Raw genomic sequence first — 22,792 nt, forward strand, 5'->3', positions numbered from 1 at the left:
TTAAAACAAGGATTTCAAGAAAAATGGCAGCCATTGATTTTTCTGTTAATTCCTTATTTGGTGTGAAATTTCAACAGAATTAACAAAATAAAGTATTTTTTCTGGAAGCTGGATTTTGAAAAACATTTTATTTTGTATAATAATACAAAATAGTATGCAACAAATATTTTTGAGTCATTATTGCCTTTTTATGTTGGCTCTTAGTTGCTTGTTTTGTTTCTGACAGTTGAGAGTATTGATTTTGTAGTTAATACCAAAGAAACAGTTTGATAGAAAACTAGCTATATAAAAGTTATTTACAGACATATTTATCAACTGTCTGAAAGGAGATTGTAGTGTTTTATAAACTTCAGACTGTTCTGGTTGGAGGTGATTACCTTAGGGAAGGCATGTGGGCAGCTTTGATTCAGTGCATAGGCTGCTGGTTTTTCACTCTAGTATCAGGAGATTTTTTTTACTGTACTTTAAGGGCAATGGAGTAAAAGACATAATTTATAACTCTATGTTGCTTAAGTAGTTTTGGAGATTCTGTATGTTTCAAGTACACCATACCTTTGGAATGTAAAGCTGTGGTGGGACTTTAAAATACCAGCACTCAAAGTCTGCATTTTGTGTTACATTTAAAGTGTTTTACAGGTTTGAAGTTTTTAAAATTGTTAACAACAAACAGGATTTTGCCATTTGTTTCAAACTTTTGTTTTAGAAATGGAAAGCAAATGAAATTTTCTGCAGTGATTTATGTATTAAGAGTTACTGAAGTTACTGCACTAAACAAACATAGTAAAATTTAGTGTGTAGGTCCTGAATTCATGATCTCTAAAGCAGAATAATTTTTGATGTAATGCAATGCAACAAGCATGGCAACTTCTTTTTAGTAGAATTATGACCTGTTTTGCTTTTCTTTGATCTCTGATACAATAGTAACTTAAACCCAACATTTTTTTCTAAATTTCTGTTGCAAGCTCTTGTGACTTTTTTTATTTTGTCTTGGGATTTAGTTGGGTGGCCCAGGGTGGGCAGTTAGGGGTTTTTTTCCCAGCTTTTTCATGGTTTTTAAAACCATAAATTTATTGGGAAAAAAAAAAAAAAAAAAAAGAAAGGAAAGCATCTCCATGGAAAACTCTAAATTATCTAAAATCAAGATAATGTCATTCTTGAATTAAAATATTTTCAAGTATATTTTTAGATTGTTTAATTCCTGGATATGACAAACAGTACTTAATGTCAAATTTTAAGTCTTATTTAATCATAAAGCCATAGCTGCTGTAAGTCTTGAAAGTGTTTTATTTAACTACTGTATGTAAACACACCAAATATTTTTCCTTAATTATTCATGTGATAAACAATGAGGCTCTTTACAACATGAATAGCTGAAGCTCATTTTGCCATGGAAGTAACAAGACTTGTACTAGGTCTGACCAAAGATCCATTTGGCATAGTATCCAGTTTATGGTAGTGCAACGAAGAATGGTCAGGAAATGATTCCAGGTAACTTACCAATAATGTAGTGACTATTTTTATAATTTTTTTTCTAAATTTTTTCTACTGTCCAAGAATTTTTCAATTTATAAGTTTCCTGAGCTGGAGGGATTGCCTTTGTGTTTAATAATGCTGCATAGATGTCTCTTCCATTACGCTGACTGTTTGCTTTTTGAATGTGTTGGGAACCACAGCTTAGTTTCTACAGTATGAAGAACCACTTCAGGTTGCTTCTTTTTAATCAGACATCAAATAAATTCATTTGTGGTCCCTACTACTTGAATTCAAACAGGCACGTTCAAACATAACATCTTTGCAGCAGTCATCCTCTTTGAGTCTAAGATTTGATAAAAAAGGTGTTGATATCTACAGAGCAATTTCTTTTCCAAGCTGAATAATCATCTTTGAGTACTTTCTGCAATGCCGTAGCTTTGTGTCAAAGAATCAGAATTCTAAAGTCACTCATGTTCTTGCAAAAGGATAAGAGTAAAACTTCTGTGGTCTTTTTGTATGATTTTCTGTTACCCTTTTTTAAAAATTCCTCTGAACACCAAAGTAAAAATTTTCATGTATTATCTTTCTGGCTATCAACAGGATGTGGGATGTAATGGTCAACTCAAAGTTCATCTTTGTATGTACCTACTTCTCTGCACCCCTTGCATGTGCCATTTTACATTTTATTTGTCCTGAACTTATCTGAAATTCTTTCTGCCCCATAACTATTGGCATCAAATTTTCCCAATTTAGGATTCGTCTCCTTTTTTAAATCTTTGATGAGTATCTGGAACAAGAGTCCCAACATACAAGCTTTTGAGAGACTATGGGTGACCCCACCAATTAAAAAAAAATTGATTAGTCTTCAGATTTTAAAAATAAAATATTTTTCATAAGCTTATGTGGAAGGAAAATGTGTGCTTCTTTAAGGATATCTGGTCATGAACTTTTTCAGTGCAGAAATTGAGGAAGCCATAAACAAGAACATGAAAGACAGAGACCTGACTGACAAATGGTAAGGGAGTCAGAGATGACACACAAATCAGACAGCCATACTAGCTGATGAAGAATGTTTATTTCAGTACGATTATCTGATCAAAGGTCTTGTCAAGTGAGATAACAAGAAAAGGTGGAAAGCCATAAACAAAATATGGAGACACACACTTGACAGTCAAAGATAACAGTAACAAAGATGAGAAACAAACGACCTCTCAATAAACTGCAGGCAAACTGGGACTTTGCACCTGATAAGATGCAAATGTGAGGGTCCATAATGTTGGAAATGGATCTGTGGAGCTATTCAGACTAGAGAAGGAATGTGCAGGGGAAGGGCATCTGGAGGAACAGAGCAGAAAATAAAGAATGGACCATTAAATGGACCAGTCAATGTTAAAAAGGGCAGTAGGTACACTTGTCTGACTGAGCCCAGTCTCACTCTCCCATGTGTATGTGTGTTATAAGGATGAAGTGGCAACTACTGAGGGACCTCTGTGAGTAGATTGGGTACCAAGGTTATATTTGGGAATGTAAGATGCCCACTGGTGGTGCTGGTGTTAGGGAGGTCTCAGCATCTGCTGCTGGAGTGGTTGGAGGTCTTAGCTGCCAGCTGCTGAGGTGGGTACAGTGAGTGCATGTCCTGAAAATCTTCTGCTGGGAGAGACTGCCGTGGGTGAGGTGAGTGAGGGGTTCAGCACCAGTAGCTGGAGCATGACCACGTCACAGCTTGTGTGCATGGTGCTGGACGCTGAGGGTGCCATTATCTTCCCCATAGTGGGTGTGTGTTTCTCATTTCCTGGCAAACTTCAAGCTGGACTTGCCGATGAGTAGGAGACATCGGGTCATCAGACAGGGATCCATCCTGTGATCCATGGCAACCTGTGAGTGTGGAGTGCCTATGGGATATGTGAGTGCAGTATGTTTGCAGCAAGCATCAAGCTGAACCAGCCTGGAAATAAGCACTCCTGAAGCAGGTAAGGAGGCTAGGATCTGGCTAGGGGTACCGGGTGAATGTTCTTGGGCATCCAGGGAGTCTTGTGTGTGCCTGCACTAGTGACCTTTTGTCTCTGCCAGCCCTAGAGGAGGAGAGGACATGGCTGCCTGTGCTCTGTGCTGGAGCTGAGGGTGAGTCCTGCATGTAGGTGCTGTTGAGGACTGTGCACCACAAACAGGAAGGCAGCAGCAGCCACGTCACTCTGCCTGGCAGGGACCCTGTGTCCCCAGGCATGGGCTCCAATGGCGGGGCAGGACAGGAAGGGTCCTGGAGCTGCAAGAAATGCAGCTAACACCCTTTAACAAATGTCTTCTAGCACCCTTTAACAATTTTTAGCCATTAAAGAACTTTTCCCTCTATGGGAAAAGCTTTTCATGAGGAAACTTGTAGAATGTTTTCAGAAATCCAAATAACTTGAAAATTAGCTGTATGCCCTCATTTTCATGTCTTCTGGCTCCTTGGGAAGTCTTCAGTAGTTCTCTGAGCCTTGACTTCTCTTTACAAAAATTATACTTTCTAATATATCACATATTCCAAATCTGTCTGCATTACTGTAGTTTTCAGAGACAAGGTCAGCAGTTTTATGGATTTTCATCAAAAGCATTTTCAAAAATTGTGAAAATTCTCAACACCTTCAAGTCTATATGCGCATAGAAGACTTAAGGAAAATATCCTATTAACTCTACATATTCTCTTCCTTCTCTTGGCCTTTAGACAAAAGATTATTTTTGGCGTCCATACTTTTTTGCAAATTAATGGTCAAACTCTTTTTTGGCCTGCCTTACTGTTCTTTCACACTTAACGTGCCAAATTTTGTTATCCTTTATAATTTACTGAACACAACTGTTCCCTATTTTGATAGGTTATAGGAACATAGGAATATTCCTCCTTGTTAGTAGCTACTGCCCTTTTCATTCCAACTAGTCCTGGTGACTTCCTTCTGCCGTATGTCAGGCCCTTCAGAGAAACATGAATATACAAAGATGATCTGCTTTGTCTCAAAGAGGTCTCCTTACATAGCCTTCTATCTATCTGAATATCTGTCTTGTAGTTTTAGCACTATTCTAACCTTTTGTATTCTTTTTAGCAAGTTTTCTCTTTTCATGTATTTTTAAGTTGTTCCTTGGTTCTGGTAGTCAGAACCAAGTAAAAAGTTACTTCTCCTGGAGGATATAAATACTATATTATATAAACTGTAAAGTATAGACACAATATAGACATTGTATATGCTCTGTATTATACCTATTATATATATATGCAGTATATAATATGTGATACTTATATATCATACATATTTATTAGTAGAACAGGCTATACTACCTGTATTACGTATGTTTCTTATTGTTGAGATTCCAATATCCATTCTTGAAGGTAGGCTATTGTGGTTAGACACTGACCCAATGCCAGGCACCCACAAGGCCATGCCAAACCAATACAGCTATATATAGATACATTCATCTGCACAAGGGGAACAGAAGAACACTGAGCTGTAGAATAATAACTGAAGCTTCCTCAAGCCTGCTACTTAGTCTCTGACTATCAAATCCAGTCATGCCCTGCTACCTTTAGGTTGCCGTGCCTTATCAGAATGAGCCAGAAGACATTAATACACCTCCTTCCTTCTTACAAAGCAGTCCTACGCCACTTTTCTCATGTTTGACTCAGTCTTTGACACAAGAAGATCTTTTTTCTGCAGGTGAGATTGTCTGAGTTGTTTTCCTAGTCAGCATCACTGAGATGAAATCAGAATTTCTTCTTAGACAGCAAAGTACATCAACCCTTTTCCACATCAGGTATTTATTTGGGGTCCATTTCCTGGAACACAGACAGGCATCTTGGGTAGCTAGGCTAGGTAAGTGGCCTAGAGGTTAGGGAGACAAGGTTAAGAAGGAACTCTCATTAAATTTGTAGACCATGAGCAGTGCACATAATCATAAACCTCTGCCCAGGTAATACTCTGATAAAATGGCATGACTGAAGGAAGCAAGAACTCATTTGAAAATATAATATGTAAAAGTATAAATTTAAACAATTTAATATATGGGGGGGGAGGGGAGGAGGAATGACTCCCACCAGTATTTCCGCTACTAGCAGACAAAACTACATATGTGAAATGTGAAATTCCGTAATTATTGGAGCAATTGGCCTGAACTAAGACCTCTAGGAGGATTGATAAGGTTGTAAATATGCCTGATCTAGTTTTCTTGAAACTGGCCAAGGCAGCTACCTCTACAAGACCTGATGATGCACAGACCATGTATGTAAGAGGCGCATACACTCACTAATGCACAGATGATTGGTTTACATTTTCATACAAGCAGAGCAACAACTTCCATGATCTAGGGCCATTAATTTACTCATAAATAAATGAGCCATGTGCTTTTGAGGTCTTAAGCCAATTTTTGAAAGGGTACCTTTATTTGCAAGTCTTGGAAAGTAACTTTTCCTCCAAAGCTCACGTCTGAAAATACAAGTAATGGCTGATAGGTGCACTTCTGCAATTTCAAAATATTTTCTATTATAAAATACTCTGTGTCTTGGACTTAGTGACAACAAACTAATAGCATCATGACATCTATATATAGTGGCCTTTTGCTGTAGTGATGACTTGTGCTGTCATGACTGTAAAAGAATCTCAGCAATCAGACTAATTGCTCGTAAGTGGCCTTTGTCCCATTCAGATAAAATGCATGGAGGAGGATGTCAACTGAAGGAAAGTTTATGACCAGAAATGCGTATTTCTCAGTACTGAAAGTGTTTTTTAACTGCATCATGAACATGTCCCAGCCCAGGACTAACACGATTCCCCCGTCGGGGACAAGACGGACGGCTGTCGGTGAGCACGTAAGAACGCTTCTCTCTCCTCCAGCCCCGGGAGCCCGTGCCGTCTGCTGGGCACGAGCCTGCTGCCCGAGGGCGGCCCGGCCGGCCCGGCGCTCAGCACGGGCGGCACGGACAGCTCCGCCAAGCGAGCGGCTCCGCCCGGGCGGCGAGCGGCTTCAGGGCCGGCCGGCCGCTCCCCACCAGCGGCAACACCTGCGGGCCCTGCGCAGGGCACGGGCACAGACGGGCAGCGCGCCCGGCTGCGACCAGCGGCGGTCGGTGCGGGAGGATGGAAACCGTCCTGCCAGGTACGGCCCCGCTCTCCCCGGATGCCGAAGTTGCCACCGGGCCCAAGCGAAGTTGGCGACGCGCGACCCGTCCCAGCACCGGGCGCCGGCCCTCGGCACAGCAGCTCCGCCCGCACCCTCCCCCTCGCGACCCGGGCACCGGCACCGCCCCCGCGGGTCGGCGCAGGCGTCGCCGCGGAGCCTGCGGGACGGGAGGGTGGGCGGGCGTGGGGTGCGGGCGGTGCTGCGGGCGGCCGCGACAGAGAGGAGCGGGAGGCTGCCCGGCCGCCGCCGCCTCTCATGCCTTCACGGCAACAAAGAGCGCGCTGAGCGGCGGGGGGAGGCGCCGGGCCCCTGGCTGTGCCTCGACAGTGCCGGCGCGGAGGGCACCGGGAGACGATGGCGAGGAAGGGCGAAGCCTCCGCATATCTCTACGGTGAGCGCGGGGCACGGCGGGGCGAGCGCCGGTGCTGGGGCGGGGGCTGCCGGCGCCTGTACTGCCCTCCGGCCTGTTCACAGCGCGGATCCGCCCGGCCGGACAGCGGCGGCCAGAGGCAGACGGAGTTTGTTTCCCTTGGCAAATGTGGGGCGCGGTGGCCGCAGGGTCCCCCGTGTCGGAGGTAGACCCCGGGACGCCGGACCTCCTGGCTCGGCCTGGAGCAAAGCAGGACGGTCGGTTCAGGGAAAGAGCCGGTGGGCGCAGAAATGGGGGCGGGCAGACCTGGAGCTTCCGCCGCCGCCCTCGCAGCGGGAGCAGGTGCGTTGTGGGCGCTTTGTCCGCGTTCTGGGGCAGAGGGGGGCCGGGCGGCAGGTGCGCACGCCGGGCCGGGCCGGGCTGGGCTGAGTGCGGGATGCCTGAAGCGCTGTGCGGGGCCGGGGACCGTGGGGTGTCCGGAGCGGTGTGCGGTGCTGGAACCCGGTGCGCGGTGGCGGAGCCCTCTGCGCGGTGGCACCTGTGGGCTGCCGGGGGTCGCGGTGCCTACAGCGGGAGCTTCCCGCTCGTCCTGCTAACCGGCGCCGCGGGAAGGTCACCGGGGGCAGAACTTCATCTGGGTGTTTGGGCTCTGCTTTCATTGATCCTTGGAAGGCGATGTATTTGCGATGGGGGACACGGGGTTTGCAAAGCTGCTTAGCCTGTTTGAAGGTGTTGCTACAGAGCTGATTTCTTTTTCCAGTGTGCGCGATATTTCCGTGGCGAAACAAACACGCAGAATGAGCAAACCCCCTTAGGACCGGTCTGCTGCACCAGGAGCCCCGAAGGCCTCCAGCAGTGAGCCGAGTTATGCAAAAGCGTAAAAGTGGCTTGGTAAAGCAGCCTTTGCCTCGGTACCACGGGCATGCTGTGTGACATGTTTACACCTTGGAAAAATCAGGTTTTTAATTCACTGCCATGGTCTGAACCTTGATCTGACTAAACGAAAATCCTCTTGGCTTCCTTCAAAAAGGGAAATGGAAAAAAAAAAGTTTAGGGAGGGAAGACAAGCCACAAAGCTAAGGTGATATAAAAATTGGGGAGTCTGAAATAATTTAACTTATGAGAGAATCTTTTCTACTTCTATGGAATTCAAATGGTTTTGCAGAGTACTGCAGAGAGTGTGTAGGCCTAGGATCATAGATATTCAGCACTCATGACTGAAAGAGTGGAAGTATTATTCTGGAAGAAGAGTCGGAACACAGTATTCAAGAAGGAAAAAACAGCTTTTGAATAGAGTTCAATAAGTGCTATGTATGCTTCCTCATTTGCCATTTGTAAGCAAGAACTCTCTAGTAAAGTCATTATGAGTGATACCTAGTGTTTTACTGTCATAATACAGTAATATTTTTAACTTCATTTTGAAAGCATGTTACATGGGTAAGAAAGGATGAATCTTTATATTCATCATTAGGGAAGAAGGCAGCATTCTGAAGAATTGTAGAAGTTTTGCTATTTGAGCTGTTTCATTAGTGTGTTTACTTCATTTTAGTTCATTTACATGAATGGATATTAGTAGTGGAAATGTTATTGTGTTACCACATTTGCAGAAATCTTGAGCACTTACTCTGCTCTTGTGTTGGAAGCAAAGTTCTTTCCCTTGTTAGAGCCCATAATATTAAGGATCTATAAAAATGGAAAGTGCAGCATTTTCAAATAGAGCACACGTAATGTAGTTTTCCTTTTAAATTAGGTTGCTGTAACAGTTATTCTCTTGACTTTGTTGTCTTTGTTTCTGCAGCTACTTATTTATTAGCCTGCAGGTATGTTTTTCAGAGGAATAGATGTCCTAAACTTCTTTCCTTGGAATCTCAAGGATTCCTCACAGCATTTAAAAATGACAAAGGCAAATACTTCTCAAAGCTTTTTAACTTGTGTCATCAGTCTGATTCTTTAGAAGAGATTTGTCAAGTGCATGGTTTAGGAGTGGGATTTTATTTCTTAAGGGAAGCAGTACTTTTCTTTCATGTGACTGCAATATTAAATGTTCTCCTGTGACTGTTGAAATGAATGTTGAAATTATTTTTACTTCATTGTAGAATTAATGATTTTCCCATGAACAATTTCCTGTAGCAGTGAACTGCAGTTCAGTTTTACGTTACAAATGGACACTGAAGACCAAAGGGGATGATGACATCTTTAACAAAAATTTTTATCACTATTTTAAGAAACATTGAGAAGGCCCAATTTATTATTTCCAGCTCACATTCATCTAGCTTTTTTATATCTATCTTTTTAGATCTTCTCTAGGAAGAACTACTTACCCATGATTTTTTTTTTTTTTTTTTGCCAGTAATGGATGCAACCAAAACTTGAGTTTATAATTGTGATTTCCTAGTTACTGCTGTGATCATGTTAGATTTCTCCTAAGAAGAATTCTATTTCCAAGCTGGGGAAGTTCTGTTTCACTTGGGACAGCTTTTGAGGAACTGTGACACTATCAAGATGTCATTCTTGTCACTTGGCCTGCATTTACTATTCTTAATTTCCTCCAGTACTATGCAGGAGGGGCATCCTCGAACTGAGGGCTATTTAGCCACAGCAGTGTTGTACTATGTGGAAGCTATTGGCTGCGGCACTACTGCAGGTAAAGCTTCCCGAGCTACTGCTGGTAAATCCTTGAATGTAATTCATTTTGCCTTCTGAGGTTAAAATTTTATACCAGTGGGGTAGGTTCATATCGAAAACGAAACTCAATTTAACACTTTATTAATATTTTAATATACTCAGAAGTGTTGGAAGTAGCGAAATGCAGATTCAGATGGCTTATACCTTTCTTCTCTGGCGTAAGTTTGGTCCACTTCATCTAGGCTTTTCCGTGCATGTTTTAGGTGGGTTAATCATTTACTCTTTGAGTAGATCTGCTGAACCTAGTTACAGAGCTTCAGACATACCTGATTTTGCCAGCATCCTAGTTTTACATAAAATGATTCACTGTGGAATAAACTTGAGAGGCTGGGCAGAATTTTAAGAGTTTTAAACACATTGTAATATGTTTCCTGTTGTTTTTTACTGCAGACAGGTCTTTTAGAGTGAAAACTTTCTCTCTCAGCATGCTGCTTCATTTTTTGTCTGGTTCTGTGGTAATGTCCTCCACAGCATCCTTGTCCCAAGAGTTACAGTCAATAGTTCAGTATCCAAGTGAGAACCAGTAATGATTGGTGTTCATACTGAAACCAGTGTTATTCAGTATGTACGTCACCAAAATAAATGAGGTCAAGTTTATTTTGGTCAGGTCTGCACAGCTGCAGATGACACCAAGGTGAGTGGTTCATTTGATACACCAAAAGGAAGGGATGCCATTCAGGGCGGGGGCATGACAGGCTTGAGGATCCACAAGCTGCTTAAAGCCAAGCAAGGCCAAGTGCAAGGTCCTACACCAGGGTCAGGTGATCCCCATTATCAGCACAAGCTGGGGCATGAATGATTTGAGAGCAATGCTGCAGAAGAAGGACTTGGGATACTGGTGGATGATAACTTGGCTGTGGACTGACAATGTGCATCTGCAACCCAGAAAGCCAGTTGTGTCCTAAGCTGCATGAAAAGAAGTGCTACACCAGGATGAGGGAAGTAATTCTGCCTCTCTACTCCACTCCAGTGAGACCCCACCTGAAGGTACTACATCTGTCTCCAGCATTCCCAACACAAGTAAAGCAGGGATCTTGGAGCAGGTCCATAGGAGGGGCACAAAGATGGTTAACAGGCTGGAGCGCCTCTCCTGTGAGGAAAGGCCAGAAGAGTTGAGATTGTTCAGCTTTTTGATATGTATAAACGGGGATTTGTGAGAAAAATGGAGAAAGATTTTATTACATATTTTTAACCCGTCTTTTTTTTTTTTGTTGTTGTTTTTCCTTTTTGTTTCCTCCAAGATTTCTGTTGGCAGGACAAGAGGCAATGCTTTTTAACTGAAAGAGGATTTTGGTTGGACATAAGGAAGAAATTTTTTATCCCAAGTGTGATTGTGTGCTGAAACAGGTTGCCCAGAGAAGCTCTGGCTGTGCCATCCCTGGAAGTGTTTAACGCCAGGTTGAATGGGACTCTTGAGTAACCTGGTTGAGTGGAAGGTGTCCATTCCCATGGCACAGGGTTGGAATGAGATGAGCTTTAAGGTCCCTTCCAACCCAAAGCATTTTGCAGTTCTGTGAAAATATGAAAAGTACTCCGTACCAGAGATGGTTTGATCAGTTAGTGAATAGGCAATAAAACTGGTAGGATTTAGGTAATACAATTTTTTCCACACCTAGTGGTCTAGCACTTCTTTGTATTTCTTGAGCTAAATTAATTACTGCATTTTCAAGTCCAGTTAAGATTCTAGAGTATCTGAAAGTATCCAGGTTCTACATTTGTTATCCTTTAGCAATTGAGTATTGTACATCTTTTAGTTTATTGACTTAAGCAGAGCCATTCTTGGTAGTAAGGTATTGGCTCAGCCATGAGCAAGGACAGTACAATCAGAACACCTGTAGGTAAGAAGATTAATGGAACTGTTACACATAGTTATACGCTATTGAGTGGGTTATGTATAACTGTCACTGGACATTATCTAGAAAGAGTTTCATTAGCTACACTTTTTGTTGACTAATTAAACTTAATTGTATCTTTTAACAAGCAGGACACTAATACATAGTTGAGGGGAGATTCTCTCTACTACCATTCCAACTCCACTCTTGCATTTCTGTTTCTCGAAGTCTCTCCTGTTCTACTAGGCCTATATTTCTCTACACTGTATCCTTATATTAGAGTCATAAATATCTCATTCTGCACAGGTTAATTAGTTGTTACTGTTATGTAATAAGCAAAAATAAAATAAATATGCCATAATCATCCAGTCAGAAGAAAAAATGCTGTTGCAGTTAAACACAGAAATGTGGAGGCGATTTAGTAAATTCGGTAACTGATCTTCACTTGGATATGAGAAAATCTCTTTGCTCTGCATTCACTCCTGAAGTGTAAAGGAATGTCACAGTAACAGTTGCTTTACTGTGTTTATTTGTGTTTCCTGTTGCTAGTATCTGGCTCAGAGGCAGTTAGATTTACAAAATCTGCTAATGTGATTTCTTAACATCTGGATATTATGTCAGGGAGTCTGACATAATATTTTTGTCTAATAATCTAATAAAATAATACAGATGCATCTAGTAGGATAGTGTAAATTACATTAACTTACGACTATAAGAGCTTTCCTGTTAGGTTAGGAACAAGGTGTGTTTTATGAAATAATACCCTGATTTGTTTAATACAAGGAAGATAAATACCCACATTTGTTAACAACCTCACTTTGTTACAGTGAAGGTAAGGAAAATGTAAATGGCTGTGCATTGTACAACATATAAGTAAACCTGGATGTTTAGGTTTCCATATGTGGAAGTTGTACTGAATCATTTGGGACTTTGGAGAAGGTGTTTCAGTCAGAGGTTGAGGAAACAATGAAGAAGTACCCAAGAAATCCTGGAAGAAGACTAACAGAGGAACCTTTCAAACTTCTTTTCAACTTCATTTTCTGTGAGTGCTTACTTGGGAGGTGGTGTCATACACAGGACTCAAAGTCCATGAAGATGGTATGGGAAAGTGGTGACAAGTCTAATAAATAACTGTGGGGGAAAAAAGTTTATAATAAACCTGTGTTTTATTTTTGCTAGAATGACAGGAAATAAATGCCTGGTGAGTGTTAGAGTTAAGTGGATGTCTTAGATATCATAAGTATTCTTAGGTAACAGATCCCAACAGTGACTGAGTATAATTTTGGACAAAAGACCTGTGCAACTTAAACTTTATATGAATGCTTCTGCTTTTTTTTTTCCTTTTCATATTGTCAGTCTAAATTTGTTGGTACAAAGCTTTTATGACGCTGGAATTCCAGTCTCTGGAATTCACTTCTCTCCAGGTATGGATAGATATAAATAGCTTCATACCTGCCATTCCAAGTAATAGAGCTGCAATCCATATGAAGCATCAAGAGTTTTTATCACATTAATCTGCTGTGGCACTTTGCAGCAGCTCGGATGCTATAAGCACCCAGAAATAAAAGTAGCCAGGAGGGAATAGCTCTTGCTTGTGGGATAATCCCACAGAGTCTACTGCTGCTGTAGAAATTCAGTGCTGTCCACATACCTGTAGAAATTATGGGCAACTTTTCATGGGCAGAGGTGGGATACATCTGACTCTTCCTTCCAATTAAGGGATATTTGCATATTTCCAGCCTCATTCTACATAAATGAAATCATCCTTTCCCTCCTGTATTGTGCTGAAGAGAGCTCAAGTGACTGTACTCTTTGAAGTTACTCTGTTAAGCACTCACTTTGAGGTAAAAGGTCTTCTGTTTTACTAAAACCTGGAATGATGCCTTTGATTGACCTCTGGCATCTGCCAAGAAAAGGAAGTTTTGCCTAAAGCTATCCTCTCCCTAAACAAGACCACTGATTAAGATTCCCAAAAGATGTTTGGTGGGTTATTTCTTCAGCAGGAAGTCCCATACTTGTACATCCTTTGAACCAGTAGATATCTGTTAAAATATGTGATTTAGTGTGTACTTCTGATGTGGTAAGAGTGGGAACCCATTTGTACTTTAGGAGTATGTTTCACCAGAAAGAGGAGCTCTAACATGAGTGGGCTGGGATACCACATAATTATCTCTTCTGCACAGCTGATTGTATATAGAAGAGAGTGAGTATCTATTGCATGCAGATCATCTAGACTTGTACAAGCTTGATGTGCTGTGAAATTTGGTAGCTGAGTAAGTGTCCTTTATAATCAGTGTACTTTGAAGTAAATCATATGTGGAGTAATAACTTTGGTATTTATTATATAAGATTATTTATAGTGGATATTACATTAAAATAAACTGGGTTTTTTCATCATTGATATTTTTCTATAAGAATCATAGTTTCTTGGATATGATCAGGTTGCTAAAAACTAGCTAAGTGCAGCAAAACACAGTATTTATTTTTAGATTCCACCCGCCCCCCGGCAGAATGATAAATAATTCCTATGCTGTGTTGCTTTATTCTGTCAGACAAAAGGCAATAAGCTGTATCTGTGAATGTGCCTTTTTGTTGGTTTCTGTACAATGCAATATCTGTGCTAGCATCTTGGCAACTGTTATAAACAGGGAAGTGATGTGCCCTGTGATCAATACTCTTGAACTTTTATAATATTTACTCCCATAAGTAATTTAAAGTTTTGTGTAGGATTTGTGAGATAATGCAGTTCTTTCACACATACATATATATGTGTGTGTATTTAAGTAAATATGTACATATATATTAACAGAATTATTGTAACTAGGAATACATAACTTAATTTGGAAAGCAAGTAACATAATGTTACATTATATAGTATTTCTAGTTATGCAGTTCATGCAGAGCTGATCCTTTCTAATTTATGCTGATGGGCTTTTCACAAATGACTTAGAGTGTTGTGGCAAGAGCCATGTAACACCAGTCCACAAGCTTGAGGTTAGCCACCATTTTGGTCTCCAGTCTGAGGGAAAACAACGATCTTGGCAACTGTCTGGAAATTTATTTGGAATTATAGAGAGGATAATAAAGAGAGCTCATCTAGTGGAAACTTGGCTTTTTCTTCCAATCCTTTTATAAAGAAAGGTTTTCCTTTCAACTGAGGGAATCAAAAATCTGTAGGTAGCGAATGAGTGGTTTGGGATACTGACAAACAGAATAGGAAGAGAAATCAGTGAAAGTTTCTTAACAAAGTGAAAGTAACCCCAAATCAAGTGAATCTGTAAGTGGAGGTGGAAACAAGTAAACAAGTGCACTAGAATTCTGAGCCAATGACAATCAATTAAGTTGTACAATACACCTGGAAATGTGGCTCTGCAAGCAGAAAAAAATAAATCCCCCAACTGCCAAGAGCTTTTTTCCAAGACTCTTCCCTGTTATGTACACTGCAACCACTGCCAAAATAAGATATATGAGAAAACCTACAAATGTTGTTTATTTATGTTCTGTTTCCCTCAAAAGTATAAGAAAAATATAGTAAGAAAGGATGGCATGGTAAAGGAACAGTGTGGGGAAGTGTTTATTTTTTTCTCCATAGAGTGACTCCTGGGGGATGTAGATGGTCAATTAATGTATTTTTGGTCACGTGTTTTTTGACTTGTTTTAAGCTGTTGGGTCAGTTCACTTAGTGGATCAGTTAATGATAATATTGTACTCAATTTGGGAATTAAAGTTAGTTAGATTTGAGTAGTCCTAATAGGCTTTATAATTTTCTGTTATACTTTAAGGTGAAGTATCATAGTTTTATGTCTGTACCAAAGATTATCTTTAAAAGGCACCCTGCAATGAATTTGCTTTAAAGTATTGAATTTGCCTGTATTGATTTTGCCTTTGAAGTAATAAGTTGTAGTTGCCCAACCAAACAAAGGCAACTGAATGACAGTGGTCCTTAATACAGACTGCTCTGCGTTTGGAAAGATTCTCTTTTTTTATGAGTAACATTCTGCTTGTAGCCTGCATAATAAATGAAACTGAAAGAGGAATTTGCTTCTGTTCTCATTTTGTGACCCCAAGAGCCTTTCTGGAGCACTTGTGGAAGGGTGGGACTGTAGTCTGTGTAGCTGTGCTTTTTTTGACCTTTCAAACAAGCTTTCGTTGTCTGGCCTGTCTGCTCATCCTCTCACGCAGATCTGATGAGCACTTGCAAACCCTTGGGATAGCTAGGCACTATCTTAAAACATGTTTTCCTAATAATGTTAGGGCATTTTAATTTTGATATCAGTCATGATTAGTGTAATAAAAGGCAAAGTCATATGTGTTTGCTTTCCCTTGCTGTGGTCTTGTACAGGATTTCCACTTACAGGGAAGTAAATGGAGTAAGCTGGGATTGGTTTACTTTTCACCCATGTCCTTACGTTTTCTTTTCCAAAGATAGATGAAAGCTAAATATTTTATTAGAAGATTAAATTATGTGGGCTATGTCTACATTTTTGTGAGCTATGTCTACATTTGATGACAGCTACATATTATGTTGTCTTTCTCTGCTGCTTTGGCTGCACTACAAAAGCTATGGTAAGTTACACAGTGGCTACTCACAGCTTCCTCCTGACCATTTGACACAATCCCTCAACCAAATGCTGCTAATGTTACTAATGTAGATGCTTCTAAATAATTGTGAGGTTGCATCCATCCAAGGGTAAAGAAAGTTTATGCAAACTATTAGTATAGATGTCAAGTTCTTGTACTATAGCTGTTGTCATTACAGGCATCAATTTTGACATCATCTATGCATCTGACATCTGGAGTATCTGCTTTGTCTTTCATTATTGTCTGTTTTTCTCTCTGTTCTATCAATCTGTCTTGTTACAAAACACAGTTTTAGTTTCTTGCATACTTCTTCCTTGTTGTCCTCTGTTTTAGAGGAATTTTATGATTTTTCCTTCCTATTCTCACTCTGTTGGTTTCAATTCTACGTCAAAATAAATATGAGCAAAAACCTGAAGCTTTTTTCTTTGTTATATTTGCAGTGTATTTCACCACTGGAACTTTTTTTTAAAGGTAATTGCAGATTGCGAAAATATAATCTTATTTAGATTATAAAATAAGATTAGATAAGATTTCTCTCAGGAGGAGTTTGTACTTGACTTGCAGCTGTGAATACTCTTTAATGCATGATGGAGCCCTGAAGGAAACCTGCCATTTTCTTTGGCAACACCTCAGTAGTGATAAACATTGATCAAGAAGTTGTTGGAGGTGATTTTGTTCATTTGTTTTGCAGCTTTCATAGAACTAGGTAGAAAGTACTTTGCAGCAGATTTTCTATACAGCTGAAAGTTGTTTGCAAATCTTTTCCAAATCTTCTGCTGACTTAATGTGCTGAATCTATAATAAAAGAAATATTTTGGCCATAAGGATTCCTTGGGAAGTAATGAGTAAGAAGAATGTTGCCATGTACTATCACATTAGAAAAAGATGAGGAAATGCCTTACCTTTATTTGGTAAAGGAAGTTTCTTGTTTGTTAGGTTTAAATACTTGTGTGTTGTTTAAGATGGGAGACTTGCAGAATGTGTGAGAAGTTGTTCATGCTTCAGGACCATTTCCCAGTAGCACTCAAAGCAATTGAAAATGTAATTGTATTGATACTGTGACAAAATGTCAGAGTATCCCAGAAAGAATAGGTCTTAATACCTAATGCAAGCTCCGGTTGGCTTGATGTATTTACTCCTGGTGATGCACTGTGCCAAACAGTTGAAACACTTCTATTCTGGGAATACCAGTAGGATGGAATGTGCACTGTGGGACAGTTTTTTTGTTTGAATTCTCTAGTGGGTGGGAAGTATTTGAAGAATGGGGGGCCAATCCACTGCCATCATTTTTTTTTTCTTTTAAGTCTGAATGATGGCTTTTATATGTTCTGTGAAGACACATAGCTGCTTCAGTATTCCAGCATAAGTTGCTTAACAAAGTAGGCCTTAGCAGGGTAGGTATCCAAATCACAGAGAGGGAAACAGGGACCATGTCTTGGCATAAAATATTCAGCAAACACATAGTTAAAAGTGTTTTGCAAGACTGTAGAGTCACTGGCAAACTGATTTAATTTTCAGATTTTTAAGACAGTAATCTACAAGTCAAGCATTTTTTTACTTCTTTTCCTAGCCTGTAGTGAAGCAGGAAGAGAGACTGAGGATAATTACTGGTATGTAAAAAACAGCCTGGGATTGAAAAACATTGGCTTCCATCCTTAGAATAGAATATCAATTTGGAACAACCTTCTGGCATGTGAGACTAGAAAGTCAGTCTTCTATGTCCTAGTATTTCCAACCTGTCCCATTTAATCCATGTTAATGCTTTTAGTTTTTATAGAAGTTTTGATTAGGTTTAGTGATTGAGATCTCTCACGAAAGGTACTTCAAGAAGAAAACCATTTGTTAACCTTCATTTTTTCTGTTAATAATAGGAAAATATATGGTTGTGTTTCAGGTAATTTTCTTTTGGTCAAATTCCTTATTGCATTTCCTGAAGCATTCAGGATATATATGTACTGTCATCTCATTCTGCATTTTACCAGTACATGCTCATTATCTTTAGGGTTCTGTCTTTGTTGTTACCATTCAGGAATAATTTCATTAATGTATTATCCAGAAATCAAAATCAAGTAATAACTTACTGAGACTATCAAATTCTCATTTATGCATAGTTTACTACAGTTACAGTTTGACTTAAATGGATTCAATAGATGGGAGTGTACTGTTACCTAGAAAATGTTTAGGTGCATTAAAAGAAATTATTGCTGATGGTTAAGATTCAAGAAACAGCTCTTTGCAAGTTATAATATGAATTGTGTCTTGAAAACATGCTAGGATTTGAACTGCTTTCAGTTCATTCTTCTTAATTACAAAATTGCTGTGCTTTAGATCAAAATTTTTGATTCAGAAATTGATTTTTTGAACAGTTTATTCAATTTTGCAGCTGTCTGGATAACCAAAGTCCAATTTTAACTTAAAGCTTTTAGACTGCCTACTAAATACAACTTGTAGTGGACTTGTCTTCAGTAAAGGACATATGGATAATTTGCTGCTGTTCCTGGATACCTGATCAGTCTTATAAACTCTCCTGCACTTATGTTACAGATTGTTTTTCCTGATTGTTTCCATTTCCACTTGCTTGCCTTTCTATTTTCTTCATTCCTTCCTTTTTTCCCCTCCAGAGGATTGTTTTATTCCACTTAATCATTAATCAAGCCCCATTAATCACAGTTTAGATGGATATCTGGTATTGTGTCTTTTAAGCTGAAGAACAAATATTGCTATTGCTACATTGACAGGGAAGGAAGAATGGGAAGTCAAAAACATTAGCTTTCTAAAACATTTGATTACCCCTATTTTAATACCCAACCAACCAAAAAAACAGCACCAAACAAAAAAAAAAAAAAAAAAAACCAAAAAAAAAAAACAAACAAAAACAAAACAACCACAATCCTGCCATCCTGGAAGCAGCGCTCATAAAAAAAAGAAACATTGCTATTGCACAGACCACATATTAGCAATAACATGTCTTGTTTAGGTGACTGGGGAGTCTGAATAGTCAAACATTCAGAAGAGCCCAATGCTGTAAAAATCTCAACAGAATGGTTCCTGTATGAGGATGCTCTGTCCAAGAGGCCACGGAAAGTACTAAATAAGTTGGTTTTGTTTTATTGTTCTTGTTTTTTGTTTGTTTGGGGTTTTATGTGAATTTTTGTTTATTTGTTTGTTTTGGGTTTTTTTTTGTTTTTGTTTTGTTTTGTTTTTTTTTTTTCTCTGAGAGCTCTTTAACATGAAATCAGTACTCTGAGATTGGAAACCAAGCTTCTCCCACCAGGCAAGTGTACCTGTCAACCAGTCCTGTTTTCCTCTTGGCTTACTGATAGTGATATCAACTTTTATATTACTGTCCATGTGGTTTGCTTGTAATAGGATCCCATACATCTGCTCCTTTTCCTTTTTTTTTTATGCCCTTCTTTCAGTTTATAGGTCACTCTCTTCACCTTAGGTGAGTCTAAACTGGGTTACTAGAGTAGAGAAAACCTTCCAGAAAATAGTAAAAGGGCAGTCAAAAAGCTTCTGATTCTTATCTTTGACATTAGTTTCTCTAGCATGAGGTCTGCTGCTTAAAGCATGACAGAAATTCACAATTTCTTGCTATTTTTAATGCATATATTTGCAACTTTTCTTGGAATTCTGTAATAATTACCACACAAATTTAAGTTGCTCTTTAAGTACTCCATCTGTCTTATAAAAAAACAAATCAGAAGATACAATTTAGAAGCAGTAGAGAAAATGGAGTTTCTGAACTATTATTTCAGACTAGTTCAAGTCTCGTTCGACTTACAGGAAAGACTTAACCTGGTCCCTTTTCTGTGGAACCCATACAGATACCTGTGTTTAATTGAGCAAGTGGAAAAAGATTTGCAAGATTTAGAATCTCAACTTTCAAATTCATAATGCTGAATTATATGCAGAAAAGAAATGTATATCAAAATGAGTATTCTTCTTCTTGTAACATCAACAGTCTTTTTTTGACATTTCCTTTTTTTAATCTCTCTGTCAACACAGGGTTGTTTCTACAAAACATCTCTCTTTTTTCAAATTAGTTTCTGGTTACCTTATAATTTACAGTATTGTTGGAATGTTGATTTCACTCTTCACAGTTGTTTTCCGTGACAGGCTTCCAAACATATTGATTCTTGACTGGCAAAATGTTTTAGGGGACATGAAGAGCTGATTTTGTTTTAATGGGTGATGGTGCAGTGTAAATGACACCATTTCAGAGAAGACTAGACAAATGCTACTGCTCACTGAGATATTTAATTAGTGCTTTTATTTAGGTATAGAAAGCAGATTTATAATGCAGCAGTTCCTTTATTTTATTGGTCTTTATGTGCCTTCTTAGATGGCCTTTTGATTTTTGACCAGCTCTTCACATTAAAAATGTATAAAACATTTTTATCTCTAAGGGTGAACAGAATGGAATCCTGTCATTCAGGAGCAGTCTCATTTCATATATGGCAGCAGAATGGTAATAAAAATGCAGTTAGGAAGAGAAGGGGGAATAATTTGGGATTCTGGATGGAGAATTACTTAAGAATGTGAACTAGGAAATGAGTGTTGAAGGACCTTGACAGAACAGAAGGAAACAGATTACAGGACCTGGAACATTGGAGGTCACAGATAATGGAAATAGCACTTACAAATCCTTGAACATGTTCTACTTACTTTTTAGCCAGAAGAATTCCATGAAGATGTCCCTATTATGAAGGGATTGCTCTCAGCAGAACAGTCACTTCTGCTCAACTGGAAAGGATGTATGTACCCTGCTAGATAAGTATAGGTGTCAAAAAGTGTTATTATGCAATAACATGTGGACACATGTCACCTTGGAGTGTTAAAGTCTTGCATTTTAGAGTCATAGTGAAAAAAATCCTTCCAATTAAAATTTAAAATCTATGTATGTGTATGCTCACAGACCACACATGGAAACAAGTAGGTAAAATAAAATTGTTGCAAAATTGCTAGTTATAGTTTGAGGTGTTTTAGCTTCTCCAGAGATCTGGAATATTTAGTAAGTGCTGATAATAAATTCACATATTTTGCATTTATACATAATATAGTACAGCTATAATGTCTTTCTCCTCACTTTCCATTCTTTAAAGAGATGGGTGGATTAATGGAACATAGGAAAATGTAGGGTACAAGCATGTACTGTGAAATCTTCCCTCTACACCTTGACACTTTAGTTTTGCAATATCTTTTGTTTGCATCAACCAGAGATTAATCTGAATTAATACTATGTTGTGGTGGCTCGTTGGAGAAGGCAAATTCAGACTGCAGGCCATAACATTTCTGTTGATGTGCAATTCCCTCAAGGTCTCAAGAGGTGAGATTAGATGTCCTGTGGTAATGCCTTCTGTAGTCTCAGTCATAGTTTAGGCACAGTATTCAAAGGCATAAAAAGAGTGCTGTGACCTGCACTGGCTCCAGGTACATGTGTCCTGAGGGCATTCACTTAGAATACCATTGGGAAAGACAGAGTAGACTTCTCCATGGCACCAACAGCAAGAATTACTAGCTAGAGAAACCTTACTGCTATAAATTCCATGTAGCAAAGCATGTTAGCAGCACCTTCATAGCTGAATGTTAAGCTTACATGTTTTCAGTCCACCTCTTCGATATTTGTGTACTAGCAACTGGTTTCATACATTGCAGAGAAAAGTGTAACACACAAGTTATTGGATGATAATGTGTACCACTTAAAAAATTGTAGTTTTAATGGGGACATGTAACAACAATAACAGCAATAATAACAATGTATTTGTTGTTTATTAGTAGTGTACTATTTCTTTGATGATACTTTTCAGTGCCAGATGACCCTGAGAAAAAAGCAATGGAGTTGATTCAGCAATAAAACTGTAATGCTAAAAGCTCAATTTTCAAAATTTACTTTGCTTCCAGTTCATAATTTCACAATTTTCACGGGATATTACAACCTTGTCACATATAAAAGCAGAAACTCATTTCCAGTTACAATTTACATGATGATTAATATTTACCAAATAAAAGACATCAATTTCTAGGAATGAGTTGGAGGTTAAACCAGATATTAACTTCTAGGCATCTGGGCCTAACATTAAGCATTTTTATCTGAGAAGATAGTACCAGAAATTCCAGTCAGCAAGTTCTTATATGCATTATGGTTTTATTGCTTACTGTTATTCTCAAGATGTTAAGGTACATCTGCAGTGCATAAAGCTGAGTCTGTGACTGTAAACTGCTTGGGTTTTGTAAGACTTTGTGACTTTTTATAAGGAGGCAAGACTTGTTCTACTTCTGAGACTAGGAAGGAATTTTCTCATCTTTCATCAGAGTAAACCAAATTCTTATTCTTACGGCTTCCATCTTCTCATATATTTTCACAACTCTCTTAAAATCTTTCTTGGTGTTGCTAAGATTAATACATATTCTGAGAATCTCCCCAAATCCCCCAAATCTTATTTTGCCTCCTATTTTTTGGTTTTGATTTGTCTTTGAGATGTTTCTTCTACACAAGTTAGTTGTCAGTGTGTTAAATATTCATGTGTTAAACATTCACATTAAATGTTTGTATCCACAGTGGGCTGTGATTCTGTCCTTCCTTTGTCTCTCTCCCTCCAGCAGCTGGAATATACTTTTCATGTTGTTTATGTATAACGAGTCGTATTCTGGAGCTGCTGTGATATATTCTGTAAGAATATCTCCTCCCTCTTAGAAAACAGTG

The 22,792-nt window shown here is 39.2% G+C and overlaps 1 protein-coding gene across 6 annotated transcripts in view; it reads left to right on the forward strand.

Annotated features, from left to right (window-relative positions):
• Positions 1 to 6,311: 6,311 nt before the first annotated feature.
• The window catches only part of SLC44A5 (solute carrier family 44 member 5), a 68,324-nt gene continuing 51,843 nt past the window's right edge, over positions 6,312 to 22,792 (forward strand). Inside the window, exons 1-2 of one of the 6 annotated variants that reach the window (XM_072932748.1) lie at positions 6,743 to 7,330; positions 7,749 to 12,547. In XM_072932748.1, the coding sequence (XP_072788849.1) occupies positions 12,472 to 12,547 (76 nt within the window). In that variant the 5' untranslated portion in view covers positions 6,743 to 7,330; positions 7,749 to 12,471. Of the gene's footprint in view, positions 6,595 to 6,742; positions 12,548 to 12,584; positions 20,844 to 22,792 lie in introns of those variants that run through there. The other 5 variants (XM_030278595.4, XM_030278592.4, XM_030278593.4 and 2 more) reach the window with 5 other exon arrangements.

Source organism: Taeniopygia guttata, chromosome 8, assembly GCF_048771995.1.
Source record: "Taeniopygia guttata chromosome 8, bTaeGut7.mat, whole genome shotgun sequence".
Lineage (NCBI taxonomy): Eukaryota > Metazoa > Chordata > Aves > Passeriformes > Estrildidae > Taeniopygia > Taeniopygia guttata.